Genomic DNA, 18,174 nt, shown 5'->3' on the forward strand with positions numbered 1-18,174 from the left:
CTACCAGATACGCTAATTGGGGACATTTTATTATGTTGCCGGCTCTATTTCCTATCCCTTTCCAAACCTGGGCAGAGGGAAACAAGGGAGAGGTGAGAGAGGATATGTGTGCGTATGCACGTACAGGATATGAGCCTGCGTCTGTTTCAGAAAGAACAGGGGTTTAAAAGCAATTATCATGCATCTAATCCAATCGCAGCTGCCAGTGAAAGCGTTTCACCTGTAACCGTGCAGCAACAGCGACCTACAGGACAGGCTCATCACCGCTGTACTTGACTCACTCACTTCCAGGGTCACTGCTACTTCTCGGCGGCGGCACGGATTGAAAGGCTAAATTATGTGACCTGAGGCAGGCCCTCCATCAGATTTCCTGACTGTACAGACCGAGTACCACGTCATCAAGGAGTCCTCCAGGAACCAGTGGCTACATTGTATTAAGGGGATGGCGCCTGTCTGAGTTCAAACAGCTCGTGGGTGGAGTCAGGAGGTGCCTGCCTCAAGAGTAAAGAGGTGCTTTGAATGAAAATATAGACGTGCAAGTACCTGTTTGCTTCTGAGAAGTGATGTTACTCTCCCATTAGATGCATTGCGACAGTGCTGAGAAGTGCAGGTACTCCCCTTTCCAATGGCGGCCGCTATTTACCAGGGGTGACAGGACAAGGGGATGGGGAGGGTTGAAAATGAAAAAAAGAAAAAGCCACTTACCTTCAGGCTGGCCACCCGGTCGGCCACCGGCTCTCGGTCCGCTCGCTGCCGCCTCCTGGAAGCTTGAACAGGAAGCACCCAGGCTCCTGACTCTCCTAGCCAATCACAATGCTGCAATGCATCGCTGCGATTGGTCTGAGCGCCGTAGATCAGCGCTCGGGCAGGGAATGGGACCTGTTCTGCACCCAGGCTGTAATGCAGCCTGGGTGCAGAACATACAAAGTGCGCATGATTGTTTGGCCGGCCAGAGAGGGTCAGCCAAAGCGTCACTGCGCACTTTGAAGTAGGTAAATCATTCCTCCCATGCCCTACTCTGGCAGTCCAGCTCCGCCCACACCAGGAAAGGAAAACTAAAAAAATAATAATGCTAGTTATTATTATTTTAGTTTTCTTTAACTATTGCTCACAGAGCAGTGGGGCGACGCTCCTCCGCCTCAGCGGAGGAGCCGCCACTGCCCCTTTCAAATTAAACAACCACAGGTACTCAGTACTGGGCAGCACCTGCCTATTTAAAGCACTGGAGTGAAGGCAGGTGACACACAGTTTATTGTGCAACCTAAGTGCAGCTGAGCTGCACAACAATGCCAGATGTAAAAAGTACGAAGTAAAAAGTCTACGTGAATGAAACCTGCCCCGTGATCAGAGACCTTACCCGGGTATGAGTGCCTCCTTCCATATTCTGGTCCCATATTCTGGATAGTATCTGTTGATGTAAGATCGGGTGAAGGGTGGAAGAGTACAAAACAAAACGGTACCTTAGGGCGAATGCAAGCCAATATAATCCATTCTGCAGATGTATAAGAAGACAGGGCTTCTAAGCACTACTCGTAAACATTTTACTTTTGTGAAAACCAGTAAGCCTTTACCTGATTAACAAACATTATTAGATGGCCTACAAGAACAAGCATTGGCAAAACCAGTAGGCCTGGTATTGGCTGTCAGCCTTTGGCTTCGCCATTGCTTTTTTTTCATTGTTTTTGTAAAACATTATTACTGGAAGAGCATCAGGCCCTCACCATTGTAACAAATATTGGCTAAAAGCTCAAATATCTCATAACACACACATTGCCACAGTAGCCCTTGGCACTGAATGGAACTACTTTGTGTGTGAATGTGCTTCTTGTGAAAGAGCAGAATGTTGCTACTCACAGTGAATTTAGCCATTGGCTGAAGTGGGATGGCCCATTGCCCCACGTGACATACTGTATTGAGAGGAACAAAAATGTGAATGACACAATAACAGACCTATGGCTGAAGAGGGCTGGCTGAAAACCGGCATATGTAAGTGTATTACATGTATACTTTTTGTACAATCAAAAGGTCTTTGCTAATGCCACACCCAAAAAACGATAATCTTTACATATTCCAAAACATTTTCATGCATTGTCATGTGTCAAGGGAAGGACTTGGTTAGTAATAGAAGCCTTCTCCTGCAGGCAATGTACATGTCACAGGAGGGGGTTTGCATTCTTTTGTTTTGACATCCCTGTGACTATAAAGGCACCTGTCCGCTACAATGTTGTCCACAAACCGAGAACCCTTGAAAAGTGATAGGATATTATATTTCGGCGGACGGGATATCTGTCTCCATTGTGACAGGGTAGCCTGTCAATTGGAAATATTTACATGAAATATGTAATTCACCTGTTCGGTGTGGAGGACGGCTCCAGGCTGTCCTCTGCACTAGTGCTCACGTGCTGTGCATGGCTGCAGGCCGTCATAGCACCCAGATTAGGAAATCACTCTGGTGCGAGAACCAGAGGGATTTATTTTCAATTATTTCAGCCCCAGTAGCTGGGGAAAATGTATCTGTAAGTCCCTAGTATATGGTAGGGCATGTAGGTTTAGAGGCCAAATAGCTTTAATGCACTTAAGAGTGCACTGCTTGTCTTCAAAGAGGGAAAGATGCTTAGGAAAGGACCCAGGCTCACCCCACATCATGCACCCTCAGCCAGATAGGAGCCCCTGTAATTGGATTAGCAGAGGCGGTTGGGAGGGGAATGTTAGGGAAAGTTAATCAGTTGGGTTAGCCAGACCTTAGGCTCCCGGAGAGATTTTCTCGATTTTGGACTTCGACAAAAATATGGCACACTTTGGAGGAAGTTGTCATACCTGAGGGGGGCACCCTGTACCCCATTGGTCAGGGGTGCCCTCTGTGCTCTTCATCCCAGAAGCATGGATAAATATGTGGGAGCTGCCAGGCAACTGAGATTACTGCCTTGAAACTACAAGAAGAAGGACTGCCCTGCTGGACCCTTGGAATGCACAAAAGAGGACTGCATTCATGTGGAAATCACCTTCTACACACCTTCGTCTTCAGTCCAAAAAGGACTTGCCTTATTCTGAAAGTTGAAGGAGTGGACTCCCTGAAAGCAACAGGTACAAAGAACTCCACCTGGGTTTTCAAGGATTTGGCAAGGTGCATTGTGGGAATTGTAGTCCCAAGGAGCAACTCAGAGATTCTGGAACCTTGACTTAGTGTTGTGGACACTTTTGAACCCCCAAATGACCTTCTGGAGGCTTCGCCAGAATTTTGGGATCATCTGGAGCATTTTGACCAAAAAGCTTCATATGTTAACCAACCCGTTGTTGAGTCAATCCGGCAATGTTGAAATGCCACCCGTCCTGAAATTCAGGTTTGCCCTGCTGAAGCTCTAGAGCTTTGTATCATTGACAAGACTTTCAGTAATCGACCAAGGAATCCTGCTGAACAAAGCCGCCGTCGATGAACCCAAACCAGGCCTGACACGGAGACCCAAATGACGTCAAGAGAAAAAGCTAAAAAAAAAGTGACTAAGTCAGAAGGTAAAAACTTGATCGGGTCCTACCGCTCATTGTATCCGACCTTCTCTCTATCGCAGTAGGCCTGAAACTTTGACTTTGTCCCGGTCTAGCATGACCAGATGTCCCAAATTGGCGCTTTTGGCTTTAAAGCACTAGAAAACACTTAGGGCATCGTTTACAAGCCCATTGCTATGCCGTTCCATCACTGTTTTGATGCACTGGCATCGCAATGGGCTTGTCCATATTTACAAGGCCATGTAAAGTCACCCTGCGTGACTTTCATGGCCTTGTAAATATATGCCACTTTTACACATTACTCAGTGTGAAAGGGGCGTTCCATGGGAGTTGCTGTCAGTGTTCCCATGCAACATCCATGGAATCTAACACATTCCCAGATTTACAACATTTTGTAAAGCTGGGAATACGTCAGAATCCTATGTCTCCCCATGGGAGACGAAGGAGTGGTGCAACGAGGAGAAATACTTTCATTTCTCCTCGGTTTTTCCTCCTTTTATGAATGCTGCATTCTACAAATTCCATCAATTATTACAAAAACAATCCTCCCCACATTGCAGGTACCTTTGCAACATGACGCAATGGTGCCTGCACTGGTGCATGATCAATAGATTGGGAAACCCAATGGACCCTTGGAGGCTTGGGCAATGCAATAGAGAAGTAATGGGTGCCAACAAGGGAATTTGTTTGCTAGTAACTCAATAAAATATTGAATTGTTTATGGGGTTAGTCCATCTGGAACAAACCCGAATGTGTCATAAGATAACTTCACTTAATGTAGCTGTTTAGCACAAGTAATACAAATAATAAAGAATACGGGAGAACCTAAACTGTTAGAAGTACAAAATTATTTATGTAGCGTAATCATTAAAAAGGAGTACATACACATAAATGAAGTCAACAAGAGATCATGAAAAGAAAGTAAATATCAATTATTATCACAGTTCATGACCAACAACTATTCCATAACAGTACAAAAACGACAAATCTCAAAATGAAAATATAAGTCGCAAGAGTTTTGACACAATTTCTCCGGAATAGAAGAGAAGGTCGACATTTCGGCCTTGTGGCTTCCGTCCTTCAGACCATCATCAGGACAATAGTCTTAGCTAGATCGGAAACTCTTGTATGTACACATGTGATGAAACTATCTATCAAGTTGTAAATCAATGGTCTGGGCGCCAAGTTAAATACTATCGGAGGCTATAGTGCGCATGGGTTCTCAAGGAATCTGTTGAATCATGCGTGGTAAACAGGAGAGTAATCTTCCAATGTGTGATGTTTCACAGCTTTATACAGTTTCAGTGATCGTTCAATTGCAACTTGGAATGCAGCATACGTCTGTTATTCAAAGCGTCTTTATTATTTGTATTACTTGTGCTAAACAGCTAAATTAAGTGAAGTTGTCTTATGACACATTCGGGTTTGTTCCAGATGGACTAACCCCATAAACAATTCAATATTTCATTAAGTTACTAGGAGACAAATTCCCTTGTTGGCACCCATTACTTCTCTATTGCACTGGTGCATGGCAGCCAATTATGCACCAGTGCAGGGGAAAGCACATGAATGCTGTTAACAGGGCACATCCCTGTGCTTTTAAAATGAGGCAGCTCTGTGCAGCAAAATGGCTTACAGTGTTGCACTGCACCATTTTGTGGTAAATAAGGCCCCTAATCTTTAAAAATTAATTTCATTGCTTCCCTACATTGGATTTTTGCCGTTTTGGTGTAATTTTAATCATAAAATGTTCCTAGTTTTATAAATTGGTGTTGGGTTTTTATTGTGTGCAGTCTTACTTATTTAATGTAGTGGTGTTTTTAAATGCTTTACACAGTTATCTCCTAAGTTACTCCTGCCTGCTCTCAGCCAGCTAACAAGATTTGAGCAAGTGAATCATTTATTGAGACCTTGACTGTACCTTAAATTGTGATTGTGGCCTTCTTAATAGTGGTAGGTACTGACCTACACCAACTAATAAACCACCTTCCAACAATTAATAATTGAACTGTATTTGAATCATTAACTGTTTCTTAAAGAAGGTAAGTTGAAGCAGCAAAATAAATAATTAAGGCAGCTCGACATGATAATGGAAATTGTTTACCTTCACGCAGGATGCTCTGGAGGAACAGGTTCGGATTCGAGCAAAAAGAACGGCGCAGAGGCAGTGGGATATGGTAAAGCTCTCTCTATTTTTCTCACACTATTGTTTTTTATATGTATAAAGAGCATTACAATTCTATATTGTCTATGAAAACATTTTTAATTTCCATGTTATAGAAAAGTAGTAATTTGGGCATTGTAGAATATAAAGAACATGCTATGAAAAGAGAACCATCATACCACCAGTTTATCATTTGTGCAGGTGGTGGAAGCCAGTGCCCATTTTTATAGACACAGATTTTATTTTCATCATCAGTCTTTGACCTACAGCAATAGAAAGGCAGAAATGGGAGAAGGAAGGCTGAAGAGAAAGTTATAGAAACAGCGACAATGGGAGGAAATTGGGAGGAAAACACCGGCAAGAGTGAGATAAAGTGAGTGATGGTGCAAGTAAGAGGCATGAGGTGGAATGAAAACTAGGCAGCCTTGGCAGTTGGCAAAACTGGCATTTGACAGCACTGATGGCAGGCTTGTAAGAAAACTTTGAGCCCCTGTTGTTACTTTTTTTTACACAAATTAAGCACTATATGCAACTGACATTTAGCCTTTTTTTTAGAGTTTTATATAACGCAAACTAGACCCGAGGATATCGGGTATCAGAGCACTTTACATAGCACCAGGTTTGTTACATGAGGATACATTCAGTTTTTTTTGTTAGGCACCGGGAGATTAATTATTTTGCCCAGAATCACAGGATGTTGAGTGTAGTTGCCGAGACTCAAACCCGGTTCCCCAGCTTTGACATCGACCGCTCTAGCCATAAGGCCCCATCCTCGCCCCAAATGTATATTAAACAAGGGCAGCAGTAGAACCTGAGTGCGAAGGTCTAAGGTGAATATTTGTTTCCCTCTTGGAGGGGTCCGTCTGTCATAGACAAGCTGAGTCTTCTCTTAGTGTTTACGACTCACACAGGATCCATGTCTTGAAAGCAGATGAGAGCCATCCATTTTCTCTCTTCTAAGCGCCTCTAATGATACATCTTCATTGTGACTAATTGAAGTCCTGTTAATCAATAAGACAGCTGCAGTCCCAGACAGATGCTACTATACATTATGATTCACCAGAGTCAGAGTTCAACAATTCAAGGACAGCTGACCCACCTTTGTGAGCCTTGCATGTATCAGTGGGACACCCACACTCAGCCTCACTCCAATAACCCAGCGCCAGTCATGTCAGGAAGCAGGAATCAGGAAGCCCCCTAGAAACACAACCCAGCACAATCAACCAGGCTTGGAGCAACCATTCACACCAGTTCACCAGAGAAACAGAAAAAGTCAAACGGCTCACTCATTCAGACAAACAAGCATTGGCAAAGTCAATAAGACTCCCTAATTAGACCTATTACCGTTGCAAATCTTTTTAGACATGATGTGCAGCATTGCGGCTGCTGTGCAACAGGCCTATTAAAAACAAAGTACAATGATGCAGGTGCCGCTTCATTTTGTAGGCGCATGCATGCATTACACACGCCTGCAGAATAACGGGAGGTTATTTCTTTTTGATTAACGATCTGAGATAGATCATTAAATAAAATAAAGGATCACAAAGTGCTGTTTTAAAATCCAGTGAGAAGGTTCCTTCAAAAAGTAAAAAAACATGACCAGGTTGCAGAATGGGGAAGAAACAACATGGTAGGCAGAGGGGAAAAGCAACAAGGCCGAGGGGGGAGAAGCAATATGAGTGAAAATAAGCAATGTGGACCACAGGGCGGTGAGTAGCACACAGAGGTTAGAGAGCGCAACAGGAGTGGGAGTGGGGGAGAGGAGAGCATGGGCGAGAGAAAGTAATGTGGGGGGGGCAGCGCACAGTGAAGATAGCTGGAAGCTCATGCACTCTCATGGAGGGCTTAAGAAAAATGAAAAAAATTGTTCCCTAGAAGAAAGCAGTGGAAGCATAGAAACCAACCAGTCAAAGACATTGCAGAGAGGCAGTGCTCCATGTGAGGGACAAACACAAGATTGACAAGCTGGGACCTGAATAAGAAGCAGGCAAACGAGTGAGAGTAAAGTCATCCAATAGGCGTCAGGCGCCTGAATGTTCTTGTTAAGCCCTCAATATGGCTTGCTCTGTCTGGTAGACTTTACCTAAACACAGGCTTCCTTTTCTGGGCAAACCGATGGAGAAGGCCATGAATATGCAACTGTCCACCTTAAGAGAAAATAACCATATTTTGGATGATACTCAGTATGGCTTCATACAAGGTCAAAGCACCGAATCAGCCTAAGAGTGGAAATTAGGGCCAGATGTAGGAAGCCTTATACCGGTCGGTAACGGCCGAAATTACCGAATTTCGGCCATTACCGACCGGTATTAAGCTTTTCAGATGTAGGTGCCTAATTTAAGGATTCGGTCATTTACCGAATCGGTAATTTAAGGAATCGTTAAATTACCAAATTCTTAAATACCGATTTGGTAAATTACCGACTTCTTAATGTAGGGAGCACTCAAATGAGTGCTTTTCCCATTTTAGGATTCGTTATTTACCACTAACTACAAGTTGGTGGTAAATATCGAAAACCCCAAAAGAAGCAATTTTTTGCAAATTATTAAGTGCCATGTGGCAGACATACGTGCTTTTAGGGCATGTATGTGTGCCACATGTGCACCCATACACAATTCAGGGGTGCAACAGGGTGTCAAAGTGACACCCTGCCACCCTTCAATGTGTTCCCCCTTTTACCGAATCGGTATTTACCGATTCGGTAATTCCCATTCATTCCTATGGGCCTCCAGGCCCATTGGAATGAATGGGAATTACCGAATCGGTAAATACCAATTCGGTATTTACTGAATCTTACCGATTCGGTAATACTTACCGAATGAATACCTACACCCATTTACAGATTCTAAAATACTGAATCGGTAAAATTCTGTATTTTAGAATCAGTAAATCTGGATTACCTACATCTGGCCCTTAATTCTTTATTAGCTAAGGGCTGCAATGTAGCCCTTATTTTACTAGACTTTTCCGCAGCATTTGATATGGTCAATCATGTCTTCCTGATTGACCGTCTACTAAGTCTAGAGATTGAAGGCGTAGTGTTTGCTTTGTGGCACTCGCTTCTTGCGGTTTGGTTTCAATCTGTTTCACTTAAATATTTTATAGCTGAGCCCTACTCCCTGTCTTGTTGGGTTCCTCGGGGCTCTTCATTGAGCCTGACACTGTTTAATCTGTACGCTACACCTCTGGCTAACCTGACCAAGTCATTTGGTCTATCGTTAGTGTCCTACGCCAAAGATACACAGATCGTGGTTTCATTTTCTAAGAACTGTTCTAATATGGGTGATTCATTTTGAAACTGCATGAGCACAGTTAGCAAATGGATGGACACTAATTGTCTCAAATTGAATTCGTCCAAGACAGAGGTCATATTATTTGGGAACAATACCTCATTCTGGTCCCTGTTATGATGGCCTAGTGATATCGGCACTCTTCCTACACCCGTGAAGAAGGTTAGAAACCTTGACATCATGATGGATGAAAAAGCTGATTTCAAAGAGCAAGTTAACAAGCTCATATCTTCCTCCTTCTGTGACCTTCGAATCATCAAGAAAACAGACAAATATGTGCCATTTGATCTTTTAAAGACAGTTGTCATCGCAAAATCTACTAAAAGGTTCTTTGAATAGACTTCAAATTCTACAAAATGCTGCAGCTTGCATGCTCTTGAATGTCCCTAGTTTCCAATATGCATCACTTGCCATTAGCAAGCTACACTGGCTGCCTGTGAAGCAGCGTATGGTATTTAAAGCCCTATGCATTGCCTTCAAGGCACTTCATGGACAAGGTCGCGCTTATCTAAAGGACAGCTTTAGATGGTATTCACATGGTAGTACTCTCCGTTCCAGCTCCGCCAATAATCTGGTTGTTCCTCCCTTCAAACACTCCTCTTGGGTAAGCAGGAGCTTCATTAGTTGTACTGCCTTGAACTAGAATTGACTCCCCAGGACCGGAAATCTGTTACTTCCCTACCAGCATTTAGGAACTCCTCAAAAATGTGGTTATTATTTTGAAAATAGAAGTTTAGGGCCATCTGATATGGTCACTTATAGCGCCAAGACTCCTCCGGGTATTCGTTGTGCTCAACAAGTTACCTCATTCATTGAAGTGGGATCTATGACACAGGGCGGGTCAAAATAATGCCCTACTCAGAAATAAGCCGCTGACCATATTTTTGAAAGTGAATTCCATTATTATCCTGGTTTGAGATTACTTATGGTCTACCAAATTCAGATGCACACTACCCTTGAAGACATTAAGTCATAGATCACCCCAGTCATAATCAAGCCATAGAATCACTAGCCAGAGCTAAGCCACTGATGACCTGAATCGCATGAAACCCATAGTCCACCATAGACTAAGCAAAGCAACAGAGAACCAAAAGTTGGACAAAATCATCAACTACAGAGGATATATCCAAATCAGTACTTGTACCTACGTCTTGGCACACCCAAGACCAAGTTTCCCAGAGAGATACAGAGATATTCTTAATGTGAATTAAACCCAACCTAATTAATTTTAAGCAATACTAAGATCAACCGTGTCAAATCTGAGATATTGGCCATTCTGCTTGGAGCTAAGCAATAGCTCAGCCTGTTAAATCCTAGAAGTACCACTCTAAATATGTTTTGGCCAAGTAATAGAATACCCTCTTCAGATCTTAATCGTATGCCAGCCTTTCCAGAGATAATTCATGAGCCATCTTACTAAGAACTGATATCATCCTAGTTAAAGAAAGGCTATGGACTAGCTGTAAAAATCTAATAATGGGCCACACTAGACTGAGTTAATAACACTATTGAAGTGGACTACAAAGCCCCTGAATTTGAATTTGAGCAAAGTCATGGATCACCCTAGTTGGAGCTTGAATTGGGAAGCTGAAAGGAGAAATGGTCAGAGACTGGCACATGAAGGGAAAGTAGCTCATGAGACAGTGCCTGGAAACCCTCATGGGTCATAAGCCGTGCTCTAGAAATACTGTTTGATTGTTGAGACATCTAGTGCTGGGCCAGGGCTCGACTTATTGTTAGGCACAGACCTGTACCTGAAAATTAGCCTTCTGATCAGTAAATCTTAACAATCAAGCTTGTACCCAATACATCCTGACATGCAATTACCCGCTCTCTGCATTTGGTATGTCCATACTGAAGCAAGCTAAACATGTGTCTCATAATTTAAAAAAACAAAACATATTAATCTTCATTTCTGCAGACTCGCTTGCCAGGTGTTTCTGGAGCTAGGAGATACCAAGAACAGTCTGCAGTGAGTATAAACTGGATATTTTTGCAATATCTGCCTTTGTCTCTTCCCCACTCTCTCCCACTTACTATCTCTCCCTTCTCGCTCTCCCTCTCTGTGTTCTCTCCATGCCCTCTCTCTCTTGCTCTCTCAGCCTCTATCCTCTTTCTATTCACTTTTTATCTCCAGCTTCATTTCTTTCCCTCACACCTTCATTGTCTGATGAATAGGCTTTAGTAAATGCAGTAGGTGGTTCCATTAATGTGTTTATCCTTTGTGATCCACACTTTCACCTGTGAGGCCACAATGGCAAAAAGGGCCATTACAGCGCAGTCCTCCCTGTGGTTTGTAGGTTTCACTTTACCTCAGACCTCAGGTCAAAGAATCTTAGGGTCAGCCAGAATCTAATAGCCAAGGGCTCTGCCAGTTCCATTCCTTCTCGATGGTGACCCAAGAATTTTGATCTCGCATCCACACGAAAAAGTGAAAGCACTGCCGCAGCGTCAGTGTACGCCGATACCTAAGCGCCGCAGCTGAGGGTCAGAAAGGGAAGCTGGCTCCTCTTAAAATGCTCGCATCCGGACTTCTTGGACTGGTCTGTTTTCAGCCGCCGTCTCGTGGGACGGGGCGAAGGCCAGTTTGATTGCATTGAGGGCGGCAGGTCGGCTGCGGCTTGAGCGAGGTCGCCCACCCACGATTTTGGCGTTTCCCGCGGCCGTCTCCCTCTCCCTGCCTCTGTGGCACTTTCTGGCAGTTCCACCAGCCTAATTAAGTGTTGCGCCCACCTATACATGGAATCTCTTCTTGCACTGACTGATCCAGCATTTGTGTGTGGGCACTGTGGAGCAAATGTCCCCAGTGTTTTTGGTGTAAACAGTGGATGTGGCATTGTTGTGGAGAGTACTACTTCTAACTTCCCCCTCGTGAATTGCATCTTCCTTGTGGGCTGTTGTTTCGGGGGTGCTACCAGCTCACATTTTGTTTTTGGCCTATTTTTTGTTGTTTGTATTGGCTGACTTACTCTCCCCCTCTATCCCTCTTGGTTCTGAAGATGGCGCCCCCTTCCCTGAGCTCGATGCTCGCAGGGCATGGACTTAGAAAGGGGCCTGCCTCTCTACCAACCTATAGCGGCCATCTTGGAATAGGCACTCACTACCTATACTCCCACAATCACTTATGGTGGCCATCTTCGGGTGGGTCACTCAATCACCATATATGACCACCCTGTGCCTGGCTATATATGCCCCAATACCACACATTATGCCATGGTTTTCCCATCCCATTTGGTGGTTCTCGAACTGCCTGCCGTGCCTGCGTCCCAAGTGTTATTTCCACTCTAGAGACTGCCTCTTTTCATAATGGTCCTACCCTTTCCCTTGACAGCTGAGACCTAGCCTTTTTGACGGATGCCCGGTGGAGCTACCTAGCAAGCTAAAGGCGAGATGGGCTATGGATTCCCTCCTTGACCATCACCTACCCAGCCGGTCTTTGGGAAAACCCTCCTGCGTCTCTCCTGACTTTATCTCCTTGCTCCCCTACCCCTCTCTGCTCTAATCCTCTCCTCTTTCCAGCTACTGACCTTTGCCCTCACCTGTCCTTGTCCCCCTGTTTTTCTGTGAACTTTTCCTCGTCAACTGAGACCTAGCTTTTTTGACTGATGCCCGATGGAGCTACCTTGTTTAGCTATAGGGGAGACGAGCCGTGTATTCCCTCCTTAGACGTCACCTACCCACTTGGTCTTTAGTCAGACTTCCTTTTGTCTCTCCTGTCGTCTGTGCCCTCATCCTCCCTCTTCACACTTCCCCTTCCCCCCTCTACTACTTATGTCTCTCCATCTCTCCTCTTTCAATGTATTGCTTATTTTTTGACATAATGTGTAATTGTTATCATATTCTGTTACATTGTGGAACCTAATGTAAAGCGCTCTGATACCTCCGGGTCTAGCCAGTGTTATATAAAACTCTTTAAATAAAATAAATAAATAAATAACTTCCCCTCTCCACTAACTATCCCCCACTGTAAACCACATATCTACTAACTTTGACCCTGGACAACTCTCCTGTACCTTTTGCGGTTGAATATCTACTAAGGTCACCTTTAGGGTCACCGATCTGGGGTCAATATCCCCATTAATAGGTGTTAAGTTAGATGGAGCGTCCTGAAGTGGCTGAGATTAAGCATATTTGTCACTATATTAGACAAATAGTGGAAATAAATCAACTTATTTGGCTCCCACTTTCTTATTATTTTTCTCTTTGGCTTTAATTCGAATATCGACTTTCTCTTGTGTTTGCTGCTTTCGTGCCCTCCTCCTCCAGTTCTTCATCTCTTTTCTCACTTGCAACATATTTGGTATTCCCTTCTACTTGTCTTTCACTCACCGTCTCACTCAAACTGTTATATATTGTGCCTCTTGCATTCCGTCGACCATCCTGGATACCCCAAACTACCCTTTAGTCTGCTCCCACTTACTCCATCTTCCATCTGCACTAAGGGGCCGATTACGACTTTTCAGCGGAGCGGTGGCATGGTGCTGCAAACCGCTGTGCCAATGCTCTGCTGAAGGTGCCTGCCTGCCAGATTATTACTTAAAAGTAGTCTTGCAGGCGGGCAGCTTGGCGGTCCCATGGCGGTGCCTCTTTTAAAGGTGGCGGTCCCATTAAAAAAGGCATCGCAATGGGACCGCATTACAAGGTTCCTGTACGGCATGGATTCGAAAGGCACATGTTATGACCCCCTTTGTGCATGCACATGCGGTTGAGGCACAGGGGGGCCCTGTAGGCACCCTTTTTTCCTCCCCTCCAGGGTTTACTTGGAGGAAAAACCTCCATGTAAACTCTGGAGGAGAGGAAACTCGTAATATGCTTGGCGGCACTGTCGCGATCCCACCAAGCATATTGTGGCCTCTGACCGCTGCTCCTATGCTAGGGAACTGCAGTTCCCTGGCGCAGCTGGCGGTACCAGGGCTGTACGACTGTCCAAGTCGTAATCGGGTGGTCGGACTCAAAGTGCAGCGGTGGCTTGATCCACCATCGCCATGTCACCAAGAGTCTGGCAGTCCTCGGACCACCAGACTCATGATGAGGCCCTTACAGTTTGCCTGCCCATCAAGCTTATGTTGCAAAACCCCTGCAAGTCTACATGTCAGTGATGGCTTTCCCCTTACTTCGCCCATCAGATTTGATGGGGTTATAAGACACACTCTTCAGCAGGTGGCACTACAGGTTATTGGGCCTATGCATAGAAATGGCGCAGATGCCATTATTGTTCCTACCATAGCAGTCTTTCTTGTAGCCTTTTCAACAACCAATGTTTGTTCATGGCAGATAAACATATCAAGAGCCCGTTTCAATTGTGTAATGAGGCCTGACGGGATCTCCGCTTGGAAGAGCTCCCTCTGCCCTTGCTCGCAGAAGATAAGATATGCCCTTTTGTTGGTAGAAATGGAATAAGTATCTTCCCGCGTGATTCTCAGGTGTCTCTTTTTTGTTTTATTGCCTAGTCACTTCCGGGAACCCGAGGCGGACCGAGAGTCAAGGTAAGTTGCCTCTGTAACCTTTATCTCGGTTATCTCGTTTCGGAACCATTTTAGTAGGGAACGCGGGAGCGTGAAGAGATTTTACAGAGGGCAAAATGGAGGACATTGTTATTGCAGTAATAAAGCAATACAGCAAAGAAAGCTCCGGACATTGCTTTTACTCGGTTGACTACTACAAAAAAGGCTGTTTTTTCCACCGCACAAAAATTCCAGAAAGTTTTCAACGTCATCCTATGTAAAATGACATTGAGCCGGGAGAAAAGTGGGATTTTTTTTTATTTGGTCTTATGCTGAGATGGAACTTGTATTCACACAATATGATTTATTTGTTTTACATATTCAGCTTCTGGAAGTGGGAACCGAAAATCAGGAAGAGGACTCTATCAAAAGCACCATGGTAAGGTTTATTTAATTCCAAAAGGCTTAGAATCTCTGGTGGAAACTTCCCACTCGGCAGGTCGGTCACCACCAGCCTCAGAGTGGTCCAGAGTCCACTGAGCAAGGATCCCCCTGAGATTTCAAGGATTGCTGCTGCATTTTATTCCTCTTTCAGACAAAAAGTCATAAGATAACCTGTCATACAAACAGAGATTGAAGTGTATAACAAGCGTGGGAACTATGATGAGAGCAATGGGGGTGGGGTCAGCGAATTTGGGGGCGAGAGAACAAGAAGTATGGGAACTATTAGTGTAAAATTAAAAAAGATTGGGAATGTCACTCCCAAAAGATCCCGCCCACATCAACCACTGGGTACAACAGAAGAGACAGGGGGGCATATTATCAAGGACCGGTGTTAAAATTATCGCCATTTTATCGGCAGGAAAACTGCCGATAAAACGGCAATAATGGGCTTGATAATACGCCCTTGTTAATTCCCATAGAAGCCCATGTTAAGATCAGAACATGGGCTTCGATGGGAATTACCAAGGGCGTATAATCAAGCCCATTATCGTCGTTTTATCTGCAGTTTCCTGCCGATAAAATGGCGATAATTTTAACACCGGTCCTTGATAATATGCCCCAGGGTGCTTAGTTTGTATAGGGAGATATAAACATAGAATGATAGTAGGTATATTGGAAGAAACCAAGCATTGCATAAACATGTCCCTGGGAGTGAGAAAATCAGACTGGAGAATTAGAAGGAGAAACGAGATACATGAATTTACAACAAACCAGTACAAGGAGCATTCCAATTTCATTGTTATTGGAGGAGGCAGTTGGAGGGATCGAAGATGCACCCTCCTCTCTCCCTCCAAATGCTTGCTCCTTTCACTGGGCACGCTAAAATCTTGATCCACTGCTAATGCGTGCTTTCCTCAGACCATATCTCTCACCACGCACCCTATAGCTAGGTCGATTGGAATCATGCGGCAGGGTTGACTAAATTATGTGGCAAGAAAAGGCGAATTATGGGGAGTAATGAGGCACAATGAGTGGTAGCATACCCTCCTTATTTTGTCACTTTTACACATCATTAACACTGTCTGAACAAAGGCTTCCCCTCATTAGTACCGGTTTAACAGCCAAATACACAATAAGCAAGAGAAATTGGAGAAGTCAACTTTTGCATAAGGGCCTTTTATTGCACAGCTTCACTTGTTGCTGCGCTTTTCTACCTTTTAATCCGATTGAGCCAGAATTTTTTTGGGCTAAAATCTTCAGATTATGCAGCAGATTGATTATGTGGCAACGGCATCAAATCTGCAATTATGCGGGAAAAGCTACGACGCAAAATCTCAGAATTCGAGTGAACCTGCCTATAGGATTTGCACGGTGGAGCCTCCCTGGTGCCGGGCCTGTTAACCGAGGAGAGCGAGATGGGGGCCTACACGTGGCATGCCCCTGGCCACACAAAGCAACAGTGAGGAGAAAAGCCAAGAATTGAATTAAAACAGCCTCTGGTGGGAGTCCGGCCGCAAGAAAGAACGCACGCAGCTTTTGAAAGGGACAAACACGCTTTCCCTGCTGCGTTATTTGAAAGTAATTCACAGAATCCACGAGCACGATGGTGGCGTCTGAATAACTCCCAATCAGCAAAGCCCCGGGAGACCCCTGACTGAAGAGGACTCTGCACGTTCAGAGGTCACGTGCTGTGCTCGCGCTGACAGAGGCCGGGCCTTCACACGCACAGCGTCAGTCCCTTCAGATTCGGCCCGGTGAAAGGCTTTGTTTTGGACCAGACACCAGTGTCTTTTCGTCCTAAAGGCGCTCCCAGACCTATGGAGGTATTTTGTTCTCAGCCCAGCTCGTGTTGGTTTCACTGAACGACACGTTTCATGGAATCTTACTGGGTTTGTGTCTGGTTCTGTAGGTATGCCTCCGCTTTCAACTTTTTCATGTTAACTGTTGTTTGTAATAGATTCATGGAGTCATATAACGTACACATATCACAACAGCTGTCAATGAGAATGCAGATGCCCAGAGAATCATATGCTACTTACTGAGCCATAACTCACGAGTGGGAGCGCCTCGAGTGATCCGTGAAGCTCTCCCTCATCAATGGTAATAAACAGCATATTATATTCAGAGCATCTGCTTATGCACTGGATGCCTTGGCAACAGCCGGATACAAGGGGTTACTGTGTAAAGTAATTATTACAAGAAATCTGTGAGGCAGCAAAAGTGTTTTACCCATTCTATGAATGCATGTTTAGTTGTACAGTTGCAAATTTGTAATTTGTGTGTCTCTTTTACTACCTCTGTGTGTGAAATAAATGCTTAGCACTACCCTCTGAAGTGCCTAACTGCTCACCCACAATAACACAAAAGAGAGCATTTGAGGTGTAATTTGTGCCTTTGTAATTTCTTTGGAGTTTGGCTAGACTCTCTGCACAGTGTATCTAATTTTGCAGCAATATATAGAGAGCCAGCTTCCTAGAGTGTGCTTTAAATATGTTAATATGCTGACCCCTTCATAAATCCAATAGGTCCACTTTTTATATTTTGGTGTTGTGGCCTGTTGACAAAGTCAGTAGGACTGCCTTACTCAAAATGACACCCTTTGCATTGTAAATTCATATAGTTAGCCCTGTGCACCTGGAGGGGTTTGAGCGCTAGAACCTGTGCTCAACCCCCATTGTGCATGGCTCGACCCTGCACAGTGTGAGGTTGGCCGCCCTCAAGGGGTTGGACACAGGGCCTGGCTGCAAGTCAACCCCATTCGATCTGATACCCAGTGTCTCGCGTCTAGTTCGTGCTATATAAAACTCTAATAAAAAAAAATCCCAACAGTGTGGCGTGGAGTTGGCTGCTGATAGAGGCCATATGTGGCATGGAGTTGGCTACCTGCTGGGGGTTGATCTCAGAGCCTAGCCGCAGGAGCCAACCCCACTCTGAGCACAGCAAAAGGCTGAGTGTGGCATGAGTTGGCTGCTTGAGGGGGGATTAGAGGCAGGCCCTGCGGCCAGCCTATTCAACCGTGTGCGGCGTGGGGTTGGCATTACGTATGGTAATAAACTATCACTTTACCATACATTAACTGAAAAACACAAAGGTTAAAGTGATGTTATAGTTAGGTACAGCTGGGCCTGCTGGCTTAGTCGACTTATGCTGCCACTGTAGGGGCCAGTGTACAACCTCATGGTCACAGGTTTAAATACCAGTGGTTCTACTCAGCCTTTCTTCCCTCTGAGGTCGATAAAATGAGTACTATTCTGTTAGTTAACAATAAACATCTGTTATTCAGGGCCAAGATACTTTTGGGTCAACGTGCGCTTTACAAATGCACGTT

The 18,174-nt window shown here is 44.6% G+C and overlaps 1 protein-coding gene across 1 annotated transcript in view; it reads left to right on the forward strand.

The window, feature by feature from the left end:
* The window catches only part of LOC144763327 (uncharacterized), a 1,153,250-nt gene that overhangs the window by 733,132 nt on the left and 401,944 nt on the right, over window positions 1-18,174 (forward strand). Inside the window, exon 66 of the mRNA XM_078648815.1 lies at window positions 14,788-14,841. Within this exon, the coding sequence (XP_078504941.1) occupies window positions 14,788-14,841 (54 nt within the window). The remainder of the gene's footprint in view (window positions 1-14,787; window positions 14,842-18,174) is intronic.

The sequence above is a fragment of the Lissotriton helveticus genome, chromosome 1_1, assembly GCF_964261635.1.
Source record: "Lissotriton helveticus chromosome 1_1, aLisHel1.1, whole genome shotgun sequence".
Taxonomy (NCBI): Eukaryota; Metazoa; Chordata; class Amphibia; order Caudata; family Salamandridae; genus Lissotriton; species Lissotriton helveticus.